This window comes from Enhydra lutris, unplaced genomic scaffold (assembly GCF_002288905.1).
Source record: "Enhydra lutris kenyoni isolate GAN:26980312 unplaced genomic scaffold, ASM228890v2 scaffoldscaffold69, whole genome shotgun sequence".
In the NCBI taxonomy this organism is placed as follows: domain Eukaryota; kingdom Metazoa; phylum Chordata; class Mammalia; order Carnivora; family Mustelidae; genus Enhydra; species Enhydra lutris.
The window spans coordinates 2,963,379-2,976,785 of NW_019154153.1; the positions used below are offsets into that span (position 1 = coordinate 2,963,379).

At 40.6% G+C, this 13,407-nt stretch overlaps 1 protein-coding gene across 3 annotated transcripts in view; it reads left to right on the forward strand.

Moving 5' to 3' along the window:
- LOC111159802 (RAD52 homolog, DNA repair protein) overlaps positions 1 to 13,407 on the forward strand; it is a 40,489-nt gene that overhangs the window by 14,446 nt on the left and 12,636 nt on the right. For 2 of the 3 annotated variants that reach the window (XM_022522417.1, XM_022522419.1), the window contains exons 2-7: positions 323 to 427; positions 1,871 to 1,972; positions 2,544 to 2,637; positions 2,810 to 2,877; positions 5,146 to 5,264; positions 6,363 to 6,438. In XM_022522417.1, the coding sequence (XP_022378125.1) occupies positions 341 to 427; positions 1,871 to 1,972; positions 2,544 to 2,637; positions 2,810 to 2,877; positions 5,146 to 5,264; positions 6,363 to 6,438 (546 nt within the window). In that variant the 5' untranslated portion in view covers positions 323 to 340. The remainder of the gene's footprint in view (positions 1 to 322; positions 428 to 1,870; positions 1,973 to 2,543; positions 2,638 to 2,809; positions 2,878 to 5,145; positions 5,265 to 6,362; positions 6,439 to 13,407) is intronic. The other variant, XM_022522418.1, reaches the window with a different exon arrangement.

Here is a 13,407-nt window from a genome sequence, read left to right on the forward strand (position 1 = left end):
AAGCATTGGGGTAGCTGGGTGCCTCAGTCGTTAAGCATCTGCCTCCAGCTCAGGTCATGATCCCAGGGTCCTGGGTTCGAGTCCCACATTGGGGGTGCCCACTCAGCGGGAAGCCCCTGCTTGTGTTCCCTCTCTCACTGTTTCTCTCTCTGTCAAATAAATAAATAAAATCTAAAAACAAACAAACAAACCCACATTAAGTGTTAAGTAAATCGACTTGTAGGATACTACATTTGGATGCTTTAGTCTGATTTTGTGTAGAGGCTCTTGCTTTTTACCTTCAGCAATCTTTGAGATCTTTTTAAATCTTCTGTTTTTATAGAGGTCACCTGGAATCAACATGTCTGGGACTGAGGAAGCGGTTCTTGGAGCCCGAGGCAACCATCCTTCTGCAGCTGGCGGCAACTCCGTGTTATGCTTCGGACAGGTAACTGTGTTTTCCATACCTGGGAAGAATGAGGTTAAGTGAACAGGTAGGAGAAAGTAGTTTGTAGGGCACAATCATGTATATGGAAGCTATTTACTGTCAGCGGGTTTTCCTTTCGGTATACATTATTAGGGACTCTGAGGAACTCTCAGCGCGTCGTGGAACTGTAGCATCATGTAGTACTGGGGATTACATTGAGATTTACCTTTTGTTTATTTTTTTGATACATTACATATTCATATGGTATAACATTCAAAAGGAAACGTAGACTGTATGTGAATGCAAAGTCTTGCTCTTTCCCTGTCACTCCTGTCTACATTTCACCCAGTGTCAAGGATTCCAGTGTCCTATTCTTTTTTTTTTTTAATAGATTTTATTTATTTATTTGACAGAGAGAGAGATCATAAGTAGGCAGAGAGTCAGGCAGAGAGTGAGGGGAGAAGCAGGCTCACTGCTGAGCAGAGAGCCCGATGCGGGGCTCGATCCCAGGACCTGGAGATCATGACCTGAGCTGAAGGCAGCGGCTTAATCCACTGAGCCACCCAGGCGCCCCCCAGTGTCCTATTCTTTGTGGCGATATTCTGTGCGTATAAAAGAGATTCTTGCTTTGTCCCCTCGAGTCCATCTTTGTCTTTACCATAGATCTGTTTGTGAAAATTTATTTCATTAATTTATTTTTTAAAAAAGATTTTATTTATTTATTTGACAGAGAGACATCACAAGTAGGCAGAGAGGCAGGCAGAGAGAGAGGGGGAAGCAGGCTCCCCACTGAGCAGAGATTCCCGGGACCCTGAGACCATGACCTGAGCTGAAGGCAGAGGCTTAACCCACTGAGCCACCGAGGCATCCCGATTTATTTCATTTAAATAGGGCAAGGGGGAAACTACCAAGGGGACAGTAGTCAAATAAGTAGTGGTATATTTATGTATGTGTAGGATGGAAAAGTGTTGAACTAGAGAAGAGGTATGTCTCCTGCTCCCTTGTGGGCATAAATGTCATATACAGACTCGGAGGTGGCACTTTTCAGTTTACCAATTCTGACTTGAGAAAGTTTTGTCAGGAGGGTGGTGACACCTAGGGCACTGCCTCTCAAAATGGTGCCCAGCGACCCCTGGGGTCCACCAGACTTCTCCCAAGTCCACGAGGTCAAGAAGATTCCATAATAATACTAAAAATCTTCTTGCCTTTTCCTTTTCATTCTCTTACGAGTGAACAGTGAGACTCTCCAGAGCACACACAGCCTGGGGGGATACTGCTCTGATGGCTATGGAAAGTGTGCCTTAGAAGTTTCTCAGTTTTAATTCCTAGTATTGGTAGATAAAACCCACGTAAACAAGAGCTCTTAGGGCCCTCAATACTTTTTAAGAGTGTGAAAGGGTCTGGAGACTTGCTGGCATAGGAATGGGGGAATGTCAGTTTAATTTTTCCTTTTCTGGATTGCAGTATCAGTACACAGCAGACGAGTACCAGGCCATCCAGAACGCTCTGAGGCAGAGGCTGGGCCCGGAATACATCAGTAGCCGCATGGCTGGAGGAGGCCAGAGGGTAGGAGAGATGACACGCTTGAGAAGTTGGGTGCCCCTCTAGCTGGCTACTCAGAGGATCTTTCTCCCTCTCTGGGTCCTCATGGATTCAGAAGGTCTCCTGCTCACTGTTGCTGGATGTTTCCTAGTGTCTTTGGGAGGGGATGGGTTCCAGCTGGCATCGTCATCTAAAGCCACCCAAGTATTGTCTTCCATCTTGAGATATTTACACCATCTTTTAAAAATGTCTCTTTTGCCCTTTGCTTCTAATTTTATGTGTATATTTTTGGTCTCCTATAATATATGTCAGCCTGAGACTTGTACTTTTTTGGAAACTGAGTTTTGGAAACTGCTAGGTGAGTGGGTATCTTTCTACTCTGAGTCTAGTCCCTCCCCCAAGACAAAACACTAGTTCTCGCTGGTTCCTTTTGGAAGATCTTTGAAATCAATTCACTGAGAATTTCCCTGGAATGTTAAAGGGCAGTTTTGCCAAAAAATCTGGTAAGGAGTAAATTAAGTAAATTTTGATTCTCATTTAGTATGGCAGAGGGAATCTTAACCAGCTCCCCCTCTGCCTTTAATTTCTCTTCCAGGTATGTTACATTGAGGGTCACAGGGTAATTAATCTGGCCAATGAGATGTTCGGTTACAACGGCTGGGCACACTCCATCACACAGCAGAATGTGGGTGAGTATGTTTTCCTGGCAATGGGGACTTCATTTCCTTTACTTTGGTGCTAATTTCTGATGAGAGTATTTTGTGGGTGAGGATGTAGGTGTATTTTGTTGCTGGTAGGAGGAATATGGGTGAGGCACAGGAGTCAGTATCCTCTTCAACTGGTTCTCTTTTCCACTCCTAGATTTTGTTGACCTTAACAATGGCAAGTTCTACGTGGGAGTCTGTGCGTTTGTGAGAGTCCAGTTGAAGGTGAGGGTGATGGAGCAGACCCGCTGCCTCCAAGGACTGGGTGGGTGGTGAGAGGAGAATGAGCAGGTAGAGAATTCTCTGGACTGGGCCTAGAGAGCTGGGGCTCAGCCAGTGTTCCTTAAACATTCTTACTCACATGCCCCCTAAATGAATGCTGAAAAACGCGTTTCCTGTACATTTTAAGTTGACACCTAAAAGGTTTCGCTGTAAGTACAAATGCACCGTAAGTCCTCTGCATTTCAAAAGTTTGCGCTGCACCCCTTTGCTTTTATGAAAACCTACGCTGGTACCTGTTTTCCCTTAACTGAAAGCAATCTAGAGAGGATTTTCACTTCTATGAGAAAAGGCACACCCTGGTGGCAAGAGGAGCCCCGCCGAGTCCATCCCTGGGAACTACACTCACTGTCTCGGCATCGAGCTGCCAGGCTTTGAGATCTGTCCGTGAGCATCTGTGCTCTAGCTCCGTTTATTGTGTGCGTCCGTTAGCAAGATGTGTCCTTATGTTATCAGAAAAGCGTAACAGGTTATTTTTTGGATCTGGGAATGCTGAGAGATTTTTCCATATAAATTAATGGCAATTCTTTGCTTTATACCATTTTGGCTTACGGAAGCTTTCATGAGAATGTTTGTTCTACTTTCGGATAGCAGGGGAAACCTGTAGTTACAACGGTATGTTTTTTAGCATATTTTAAAATTTGACACTCTAAAATCTGTTACATCTTTCTCTTCCTTTTTTTATTCAAGTGTAATTAACATCCAATGGTGTATAGTTGTCAGGTGTACAATATAGTGATTCAGCACTTCCACACATTTTTCACGACTCATCAGGATAAATGTATTCTCAGTCCCTGTTATTTCACATTTCTTTTCTTGTTACATCTTTTTAAGATGTACCAATGTATTTTAAATATCATAAACGATTAAATACTATGATCCACTTAAAAAAAATACATGAGCAAGCTATTCTTTAGTCATGAGAAATTTTACATTTTTTTCTTCTCAAACTCATATTTCCATTCTATCTCCTCATTGGCTTTTGTCCATATACATGTATAAACAAAATATATGTTTGGAATATATATTATGTATATATATTACATGTGTTTGGAACCTTTTATTAATAACCTTAGCATATTCCTCTGTGTGTGTGTGTGTGTGTATGTATGGTCATATAAATGTAATTTTGGGGGGTAGATTTTCAGTGACTTTAAAGCTCTAAATTTTAAAAAATTTCTTCTGGATTGAATTACTGTTATAGGTATTACACACAATTGATCAGTTGGGTCTATGAGGGGGATAAAATAACTACATCAAAATTTATATACTTAATAAAAATAAATTTTTATGGAAAATGCATTTCTTAATGAGATGGATGAAGCTTTTTTTCTTTCTGGATGGTTTATATTTCCATAGTTTAATATTACTTTTTCCAAGATAGAACATTCAGCATTAATTCTATTCTCACTTCTTATTTTTATATATAGTACTAGGGACACCTGGGTGGCTCAGTCAGTTAAGTGTCTGCCTTGGGCCCAGGTCATGATCCCAGGGTCCTGGGATTGAGTCCTGCATCAGGCTCCCTGCTCAGCGAGGAGCCTGCTTCTCCCTCTGCCTGCTGCTCCCTATGCTTGTGCCATGTCTCTCTCTCCCTCTGACAAATAAGAAAAAAAAAATACTGAAAAACCTTACTCACATACATAAACTGGGAATGGAGAGAATTTTGTTACAGTATCACCATTTCTTTGAATAAGCTTTCTGAGTTATATCTCAGAAATCAGAGTGCTATCCAAAATTATATTTGGTTCTCTGTCAGCTAATAACTTGATCAGGTATACCTTCATTTTTGATGAAAGCCAGGAAATGGATACCACCTGACCTGTGAAAAGATTTTTTGATTTGCTAGCCAATCGTTAAGAATCTGTTAAATACAGTATTTCACATTTTTCTTTTGTTTCATGTCCCAGAGGTTTTTATACCTTGGGGCTATGCACCTTAGGAAGATTTAGGGTGGGTTAGCTATGTGCCTTTTTTATGTGCACTTGTAAGTGGGTAAGGAGAATTGTCTTGTACATTTCCGGGCAGATCAGGTCAAGGACGTAGCACTGGAAATTAATTCTCTTCCAGCTCTCTGTGCCTGTGTGCCCTTTAGCAAGGCGCCCAGGTTCTGTGTGCCCTGGTGCAAATGCCCTTGAGGGTGAGGAGAGCTGTGGAACCAGGACACGACTGCAGCTCTTCACGTTGGACTCTGAACTCCTTTTCTACCTATAGGATGGTTCATATCATGAAGATGTGGGCTACGGTGTCAGTGAGGGCCTCAAGTCCAAAGCCTTGTCTTTGGAGAAGGCCAGGAAGGAGGCCGTGACAGACGGGCTGAAGCGGGCGCTGAGGTGAGCACGAGGGCTGGAGTCTAACCTGCGTCAGTTTTATTCCTGTTTGTTTGTTTGAGACGTAATTCATTCATGTGGTACAAAAAGTTGAAATAACCCAAGCCTCACTCCCCCCTTGTCCCTGTCAGCCCTGTTTCCTACACTTTGAATTTTCCCTGTAGTTCTTTATGCTTAGGTCTCCCCTCTTTGAGAATAAGTGGTAGAATACTACATTCTCGGGGCACCTGGGTGGCTCAGTGGGTTAAGCATCTACCTTTGGCTCAGGTCACCATGCTGGAGTCCCAAAATCAAGTCCCACAACGGGCTTTCTCAGTGGGGAGTCTGCTTCTTCCTTTGCCCCTCACCCCACTCGTGCTTTCTCAAATAAATAAATAAAATCTTAAAAAAAAAAAAAAGAATACTATATTCTCTACTCTGTACTTGATTTTGCTCACCCCCATCTCAGTTGTGTGTCTTGGAAACCTTTCCACACGAGGACAGAGATCGCTTCCCGATTCTCTTTAAGACACCTAAACAGTGTTTCCTTGGGTATGACAACTAAGGTGAATAGAACAGGGTTTTTTGTTTGTTTGTTTGTTTGTTTTTACTTTTTTTTGGGGGGGTCATACATGGCCTTTGAGAATTGACATGAATTAAATCACACATGTAATGAACCTACATTAAAAACTTGAGGTGCTCTAACTGGTGCGGGAGGCCAGATGTCCCAAGTAAAGAACTTCAGGGATGGAGGACGGCGTGTCCTAAGTGAGTTGTCCACTATTACTGGGGAATTGGAACCATCCTTGAAAAAAGAATGGCAGGAGGTAGCTCATGGGGTTTTGCGAATGGTTTCTTAGTCTTTTGGACCTCCCTGCCTCTTGTTGAGGGCAGAGACTGGTGACTGCTGTGCCCCATGCTGTACTGAGAGCCTCATACAGTGCGTGAAAGTGGCAGGTGCCCAAGAAGTGTTTCTGCATGTATATTGGGGTCCATCTCCTCTGCCGCAGTGGAGAAGCACCTTGCCACAAATGTTGTAACTGTTAACTGTGTTCTCTGATATTGACACATAATCATTCTCAACCTGTTCCATTCTTTTTTTTTTTTTTCCCTTACCCTTAGAAGTTTCGGGAATGCACTTGGAAATTGTATTCTGGACAAAGATTATCTGAGGTCACTAAATAAGCTTCCCCGCCAGGTATGTTAGAAATGGATGAATGGAATGCATCACAGTAGAGATAGGACCAGTGCCCCAGGGGCATGGATTGAGTATTCTGGACGAAGAAAGAAGAAGGGGAGACTCAGCCCTTTTGAGGGCCTGGAATGTGTATTTCAGAATTGTCTGCCGACCAGAGCCAGCAGGAACCAATCACCGAATTTTCCAGCTGAAGGACTTGAAGCCTAGAGAATCCATGCCACTTGTTTTCTGCACAGAGAGCTGTGTTCCAGAATGGTGTGTGAAACCTCCAAAGGAGCACAGAGCTCCCTGCAGCGCCCCTGTGGTTCCTTAGAAACACTCAGAAAGAACCTCACCTTCTCAGCCTGCGTCTGTGCTCTAGGGGTCACGGCCTAGGTCCCCTTTTCTCCGCCAGAGCCTATCACATGAGCTGAGCCTTTGGAGGAGGTTCTGGAATCGCGCAGCTCTGGGCTTGCTCTTAGCGGGGGCTGTGGCAGGTGGTGGTGCGTTCCGGTGGCTGGCGGAGTGTCTGTCCATTCCAGCGTGCTGTCAGAGGCTCCCCGCAGCACCGCAGCCCAGGGCAGCATTCCCTGGCTTGTCCTTGAGGGCTGCTGGTGGGGGACACCCTGGCAGAGGGGCGTGGCACTTGGCAGCTGTCAAAACGCCACACTTTCCCTTGTTAAAATCCTTTCTATATGTTGTTGGCCTCCGTTTGCTTATATTTTGTTAAGGACTTTTGTGTCTGTTTATGAGGGATATTAGGGATTTTTTTTATTGTGGTAAAAAAAATAACAAAAAATTCACCATTTTAGCCATTTTTAAGTGTACAGTTCACTGATGAAACAGATCTCTAGAACTTTTTAATGTTGGGATTCTGCCACTCTATACCCATAGGACAACTCTCCTTTTCCCCCCTTCTCAGCCTCTTGTTACCACCATTCTACTTCTGGTTCCTATGAATTTCCTCTCTGGTTTATGTCGCCTTAGCACAATGTCCTCAGGTTTCATCTGCGTTGTAGCCTGTGTCAGAATTACTTTTTTTTTTTTTTGGTGTGTCTGGCTGGCTCAGTAGAGTGTGGGACTCTTGATCTCAGGTTGATCTACAGCCCCAGGTTGGCTGTAGAGATTACTTAAACATAAAGTCCTTTAAAAAAAATTACCTTCCTTTTTAAGGCTGAATAATATTCCACTGTAGGTACACACCACATTTTCTTTAATATTTCCATCAATGGACATTTGGGTGGCTTTCATCTCTTGACTTGGGAATAGTGCTGTTATACACATGGTTTTGCAAATACTTCTTCAAGACCTTGCTTTCAGTTATTTTGGTTATATATCAAGAGGTAGTGTTGCTGGAGCATATGGTAGTGTTTTTGTTTTTTTTTTTTAAACACAGAGCTGAAGCTCACCACCCTGAGATCAAGACCTGAGCTCAGATCAAGAGTAGGACACTTAACTGACTCAGCCCCAATGTGGTATTTTTTTGAGGAACTTCCATAGTGTTTTCTGTAGTGGCCACACCAGTGTTCAACCAACAGTGCACAAGTGTTCCATTTCTCTACAGCCTTACCAACACCTGTTATTTTCTGGGTTTTTTTGATAGCAGCCATCCTAGTGGGTGTGAGATGCTGTCTTATTGTGGGTTTAATTTGCATTTCTCTGATGATGACTTTTGATGTTGAATGTCTTTTCATATGCTTTTTGGCCATTTGTAAATTTTCTTTTTTTTTTTTTAGATTTTATTTATTTATTTGACAGACAGAGATTACAAGTAGGCAGAGAGGCAGGCAGAGAGAGAGGAGGAAGCAGGCTCCCTGCTGAGCAGAGACCCGATGCGGGGCTCCATCCCAGGACTCTGAGATCATGACCTGAGCCGAAGGCAGAGGCTTTAACCCACTGAGCCACCCAGGCGCCCCGATTTTTGGCCATTTGTATATCATCTTTGGAGAAATGTCTATTTCTTTGCCCATTTTTTAATTGGGGATTTTAATTTTTTGTTTATTGGGTTGTAGGAATTCTATATATATTCTGAATACTAACCCCTTATCAGAGACCTGATTGCAGATATTTTTTCCTGTTTCATAGGTTCCCTTTAAAATGTTTAAGTTTGACATTGTCCCATTTATATATTTTTGCTTTGTGTTTTTGGTGTCATATGCAAGAAATCATTGTCAAATCCAATGTCATGAGCTTTCCCCCTATATTTTCTTCTCTGAGTTTTACGGTTTGTGTCTTATGTTTAGGTCTTTAGTCTGCCTAAATTTATTTTTTTTTTTAATTTTTTTTTTTAAAGATTTTATTTATTTATTTGACAGAGAGATCACAAGCAGGCAGAGAGGCAGGCAGAGAATGAGAGGAGGAAGCAGGCTCCCTGCTGAGCAGAGAGCCCGATGCGGGGCTCGATCCCAGGACCCTGAGATCATGACCTGAGCCGAAGGCAGCGGCTTAACCCACTGAGCCACCCAGGCGCCCATCTAAATTTATTTTTGTTTATGATGTAAGATACCAGTCTAACTTCCTTCTTTTGCATGTGGATATCCAGTTTTTCCCAGCATCATTTGTTGAAGAGATTCTCTTTTTCCCATTAAGTGGTCTTGGCACGCTTGCCGATATTCATTTGATCATATATGAAAGGGTTTATTTCTGGGCTCTCTATTCCATTAGACTGTGTGTCTGTATTTATGACAGTATCATATCATTTTGATCACAGTTTGTTTTGAAATGAGAAGGTATGAGTCCTTCAGCTTTGTTCTTTTTCAATGTTGTTTTCACTATTTGAATTCCTTTGAGATTCCATATGAATTTTAGGATGAAATTTTTTTTGTGTATGCAAATAATGCTATGGGAATTTGGATAGGGTTTGTATTGAATCAGTAGTTTGGGGATCTAACCATATTAACTTTTATGAACATGGGGTGTCTTTCCATTTATTTGTTGCTTCTTTAATTTCAACAACCTTTTTGCAGTTTTCAGTGTACAAGTCTTCACATTCTTGGTGTTTAGGTTTATTACTAAGTATTTTATTCTTTTTTGATGCTATTTGATGGATTGTTTTCTTCATTTTCCTTTTGGATTGTTCATTACTAGTGTATAGACAGAACTGATTTTTGTGTGTTGATTTTGTATCCTGCAACTTCACTGAATTTGTTCATTCTAACAATTTTTTTGTAGTCTGTAGGGTTTTCTGCATATGAGATCATGTCATCTGCATCTAGAGATAATTTGACTTCTTTTCCACTTTATTTCTTTTTCTTGCCTAATTGCTCTGGCTAGGATTTCCAGTATGTGAGTATGAGTAGTGAGAGTGGGCATCCTTGCCTTGCTTCTGATATTATAGGAAAAGCTTTCAGTCTTTCACCATTGAGTATGTTGTTAGTGGTGCGTTTTTCATATTTGTCCTTCATGATGAGGTATATTCTTTCTATTCCTAGTTTGTTGAATATTTTTATTGTGAAAAGGTATTGAGTCTTAACAAATGCTTTTTCTGCATTAATTGAGATTAGCATGTGCTTTTGTCCCTTCTTTCTTTTTTTATTTATTTGACAGATAGAAATCACAAGTAGGCAGAGAGGCAGGCAGAGAGAGGAGGAAGCCAACTCCCCGTGGAGCGGAGAGCCTGATGCGGGGCTCGATCCCAGGACCCTGAGATCATGACCTGAGCTGAAGGCAGAGGCTTTAACCTGCTGAGCCACCCAGGCACCCCTTGTCCCTTCTTTCTGTTACTGTAGTGTATCACATTGATTGATTTGTGGAGTTGAACCATCCTTACATCCTGTGAATAAATACCCCTTTGTCATGGTGTATAATTCTTTTAACGTGCTATTAAATTCGGTGTGCTAGTATTTGGAAAAATTTTTTAAAAATAATTTTTAGTTAATTTATTAGAGAGAGAGAGCGCGCGCACATGCATGAGCTGGGGGAGGGGCAGAGAGAGAGAGGGAGAGAAGCAGACTCCCCACAGAACATGGAGTCCAACCTGGGGCTTAGTACCATGACCCCCAAGATCATGATCTGAGCTGAAATCAAGAGTCAGCTGCTTATCTTTCTGAGCCACTCAGGTGCCCCTGGAGGATCTTTGTATTAATATTTGTAATATTTTTCTGTAGTTTTCTCAAAGTGTTGTTTCTCTCTTGTAGTATCACTGGTTTTTTTGTTTGTTTTATTTTTATTAAGTTTTTTAAAATTTTAATTCCAGTCCAGTTAACATATAGTGTTATATTAGTTTCAGATGTACAATATAGTAATTCAACAATTCTATATATTACTCAGTGCTCATCATGATAAGTGTTATGTAGTGTCATTGTTTGACTTTGGTATCATAGTAATACTGACCTTATAGAATGAGCTTGGAAGTGTTCCCTCCACTTTAGCTTTTGGAAGTGTTTGAGGAGGATTGCTGTTAATTCTTTAAATGTTTGGTAGAATTCTCCCATGAAGCCAGTTGGTTCTGGGGTTTTTTGTTGGTGGTGGTAGGTTTTGGAATAATGATTTAACCTCCTAACTAGTTATTGGTCTGTTCAGATTGTCTGTTTCTTCATGATTCAGTCTGGTAGGTTGTATGTGTCTAGGAATTTGTCCATTTCTTCTAGGTTATTTGATTTGTTTGTATATAATTGTGCAGAGTATTCTTTTTTTTTTAAAGATTTTATTTATTTATGTGACAGAGAGAGAACATACACAAGCAGGCAGAGCAGCAGGCAGAGGGAAAGGGAGAAGCAAGCTCCCTGCTGAGCAGGGAGCCCAACATGGGGCTCGATCTCAGGACCCTGGGATCATGACCTGAGCCAAAGGCAGAGGCTTAACTGACTGAGCCACCCAGACGCCCCTGGTCATCTTATAATCTTTTTTATTTCTGTGGCATCAGTAGTAATGTCCCTACTTTCTGATTTTAGTTATTTGAGTCTTCTCTCTTTCTTTTCTAGTTTATCTAGCTAAGAGTTTATCAATTTTGTGGATCTTTTCAAAAAATTGTTTTGTCACTTATTTCTTCCTATTGCATTTCTGTTCTCTGTCATGTATCTCCACTTCTTTCATTTTCTCACTAGCTCATGTCTATAAATCTTTAAAGCTATAAATCTTCCTGTTAGCACTGCTTTTGCTTCATATCATAACTTTTGGTGTGTCTTATTTTCATTTGTCTCAAGATAATTTCTAAATTCCTTTTTGACTTGTTCTTTGACCCATTGGTTATTTAAGAGTGTACTGTTAATTTCCACGTTTGTGGATATCCCACTTTTTCCTTCTGCTATTGATTTCTGGTTTCATTCCATTGTGATCAGTCAGCATACTTTGTATGATTTCTGTATTCAATTGGTTAAAACTTGTTTTGTAGCCTAACATGTGGTCTCCCCTGGAGAATATTTCATGTGTATTTGAGAAGAATTTATAACCTACTGTTGTTGGGTGGAATATTCTGTATATGTCGTTTAGGTCCATTTGGCTTATAATGTTCAGATCCTCTATTATTAATCTTCTGTCTGTTTATTCTATCCATTATTGGAGGTAGAATAGTAAAGTTTCCTGCTATTATTATATTTTGTTGCTGTCTATTTCTCTTTCCAATTCTGAGAAAGTTTCCTTTATATATTTAGGAGCTCTTTATATATATTTCCTTTATATATTTATATATATTTGTTTGGTACACAAATATTTGTAATTGTTATACATATTAAGTGAATTGACCCTTTTATCATTATATAATGTTCTCCTTGTCTCTTGTTACAGTTTTTTTACTTGAAGTCTGTTTTGCCTGGTATTAGTATATCTCACCCTGCTCTCCTTTGGTACCAGTTACATGGAATATCTTTTCTCATCCTTTCACCTTTAGCCTGTGTCCTTAGGTCTACAGTGAGACTCTAATAAAAAGCATATAGTTTTAAATCTGTCCAGCCAATCTATGTCATTTGATTGGGGTGTTTAATCCATTTACATTTAAAGTATTATTATTAGAGAACAACTTATTGTTGCCATTTTGTTGTTTTCTGTATGTCTTGTAGCTTTTTTTGTCCCTCCTTTCCTCCCTTACTGCCTTCCTTTGTGTTTTGTTTTACTTTTGGGTAGTGACATGATTTGATTTCCTTCCTATTTCCTTTTGTGTATATTCTAGAGATAATTTCCATGTGGTTATTATTGCAATTATAAAATGTCTTAAAGTTGCAGCATTCATTCTGTTTTAAACTGATAACAAGTTCACTTGCATACAAAAACTATTCCTTTTTTTTTTTTTTAAAGATTTTATTTATTTGAGAGAGAGTGAGAGAGAGCACAAGTTGGGGTGTGTAGAGGCAGAGAGAGGGAGAAGCAGACTCCCCACTGAGCAGGGAGACTGCCATGGGGCTGGATCCCAGGACCCTGGGATCATGACCTGAGCTGAAGGCAGTTGCTTAACTAGCTTAACTAATTAAGTGTAATTAGTGGCTTAACTAGCCACCCAGGTGCCCCAAATCTATTCCTTTACAATCCGCCCCTGCTCCACCTTATCTCATTGATGTTACATACTACATCTTTATATATTGTATACCCAGTAACAGAGATTTACAGTTATAAAAACTATAGTTGTTTTAAAAACTTCTATATTCATTATATAGTTTTTTTTTTTTTAAAGATTTTATTTATTTATTTGACAGAGATCACAAGTGGGCAGAGAGGCAGGCAGAGAGAGAGAGAGAGAAAGCAGGCTCCCTGCTGAGCAGAGAGCCCGATGCGGGGCTTGATCCCAGGACCCTGGGATCATGACCTGAGCCGAAGGCAGAGGCTTTAACCCACTGAGCCACCCAGGCGCCCCTCATTGTATAGTTTTAAAAGTTTTTTCATTTAAATTCTGTGTACCAAAAGGATATTAATTCGGGCTATTATATTTATCTATGTATTTACCTTTACTGGAGAACTTACTATATTTGTGTAGCCTTGTATTAGTGTCTAGCATCTTTTTTTTTTTTTTTTTTCTCTGAAGAACTCCTTTTAGCATTTCTTGCGGAGCAGGTCTAGTGG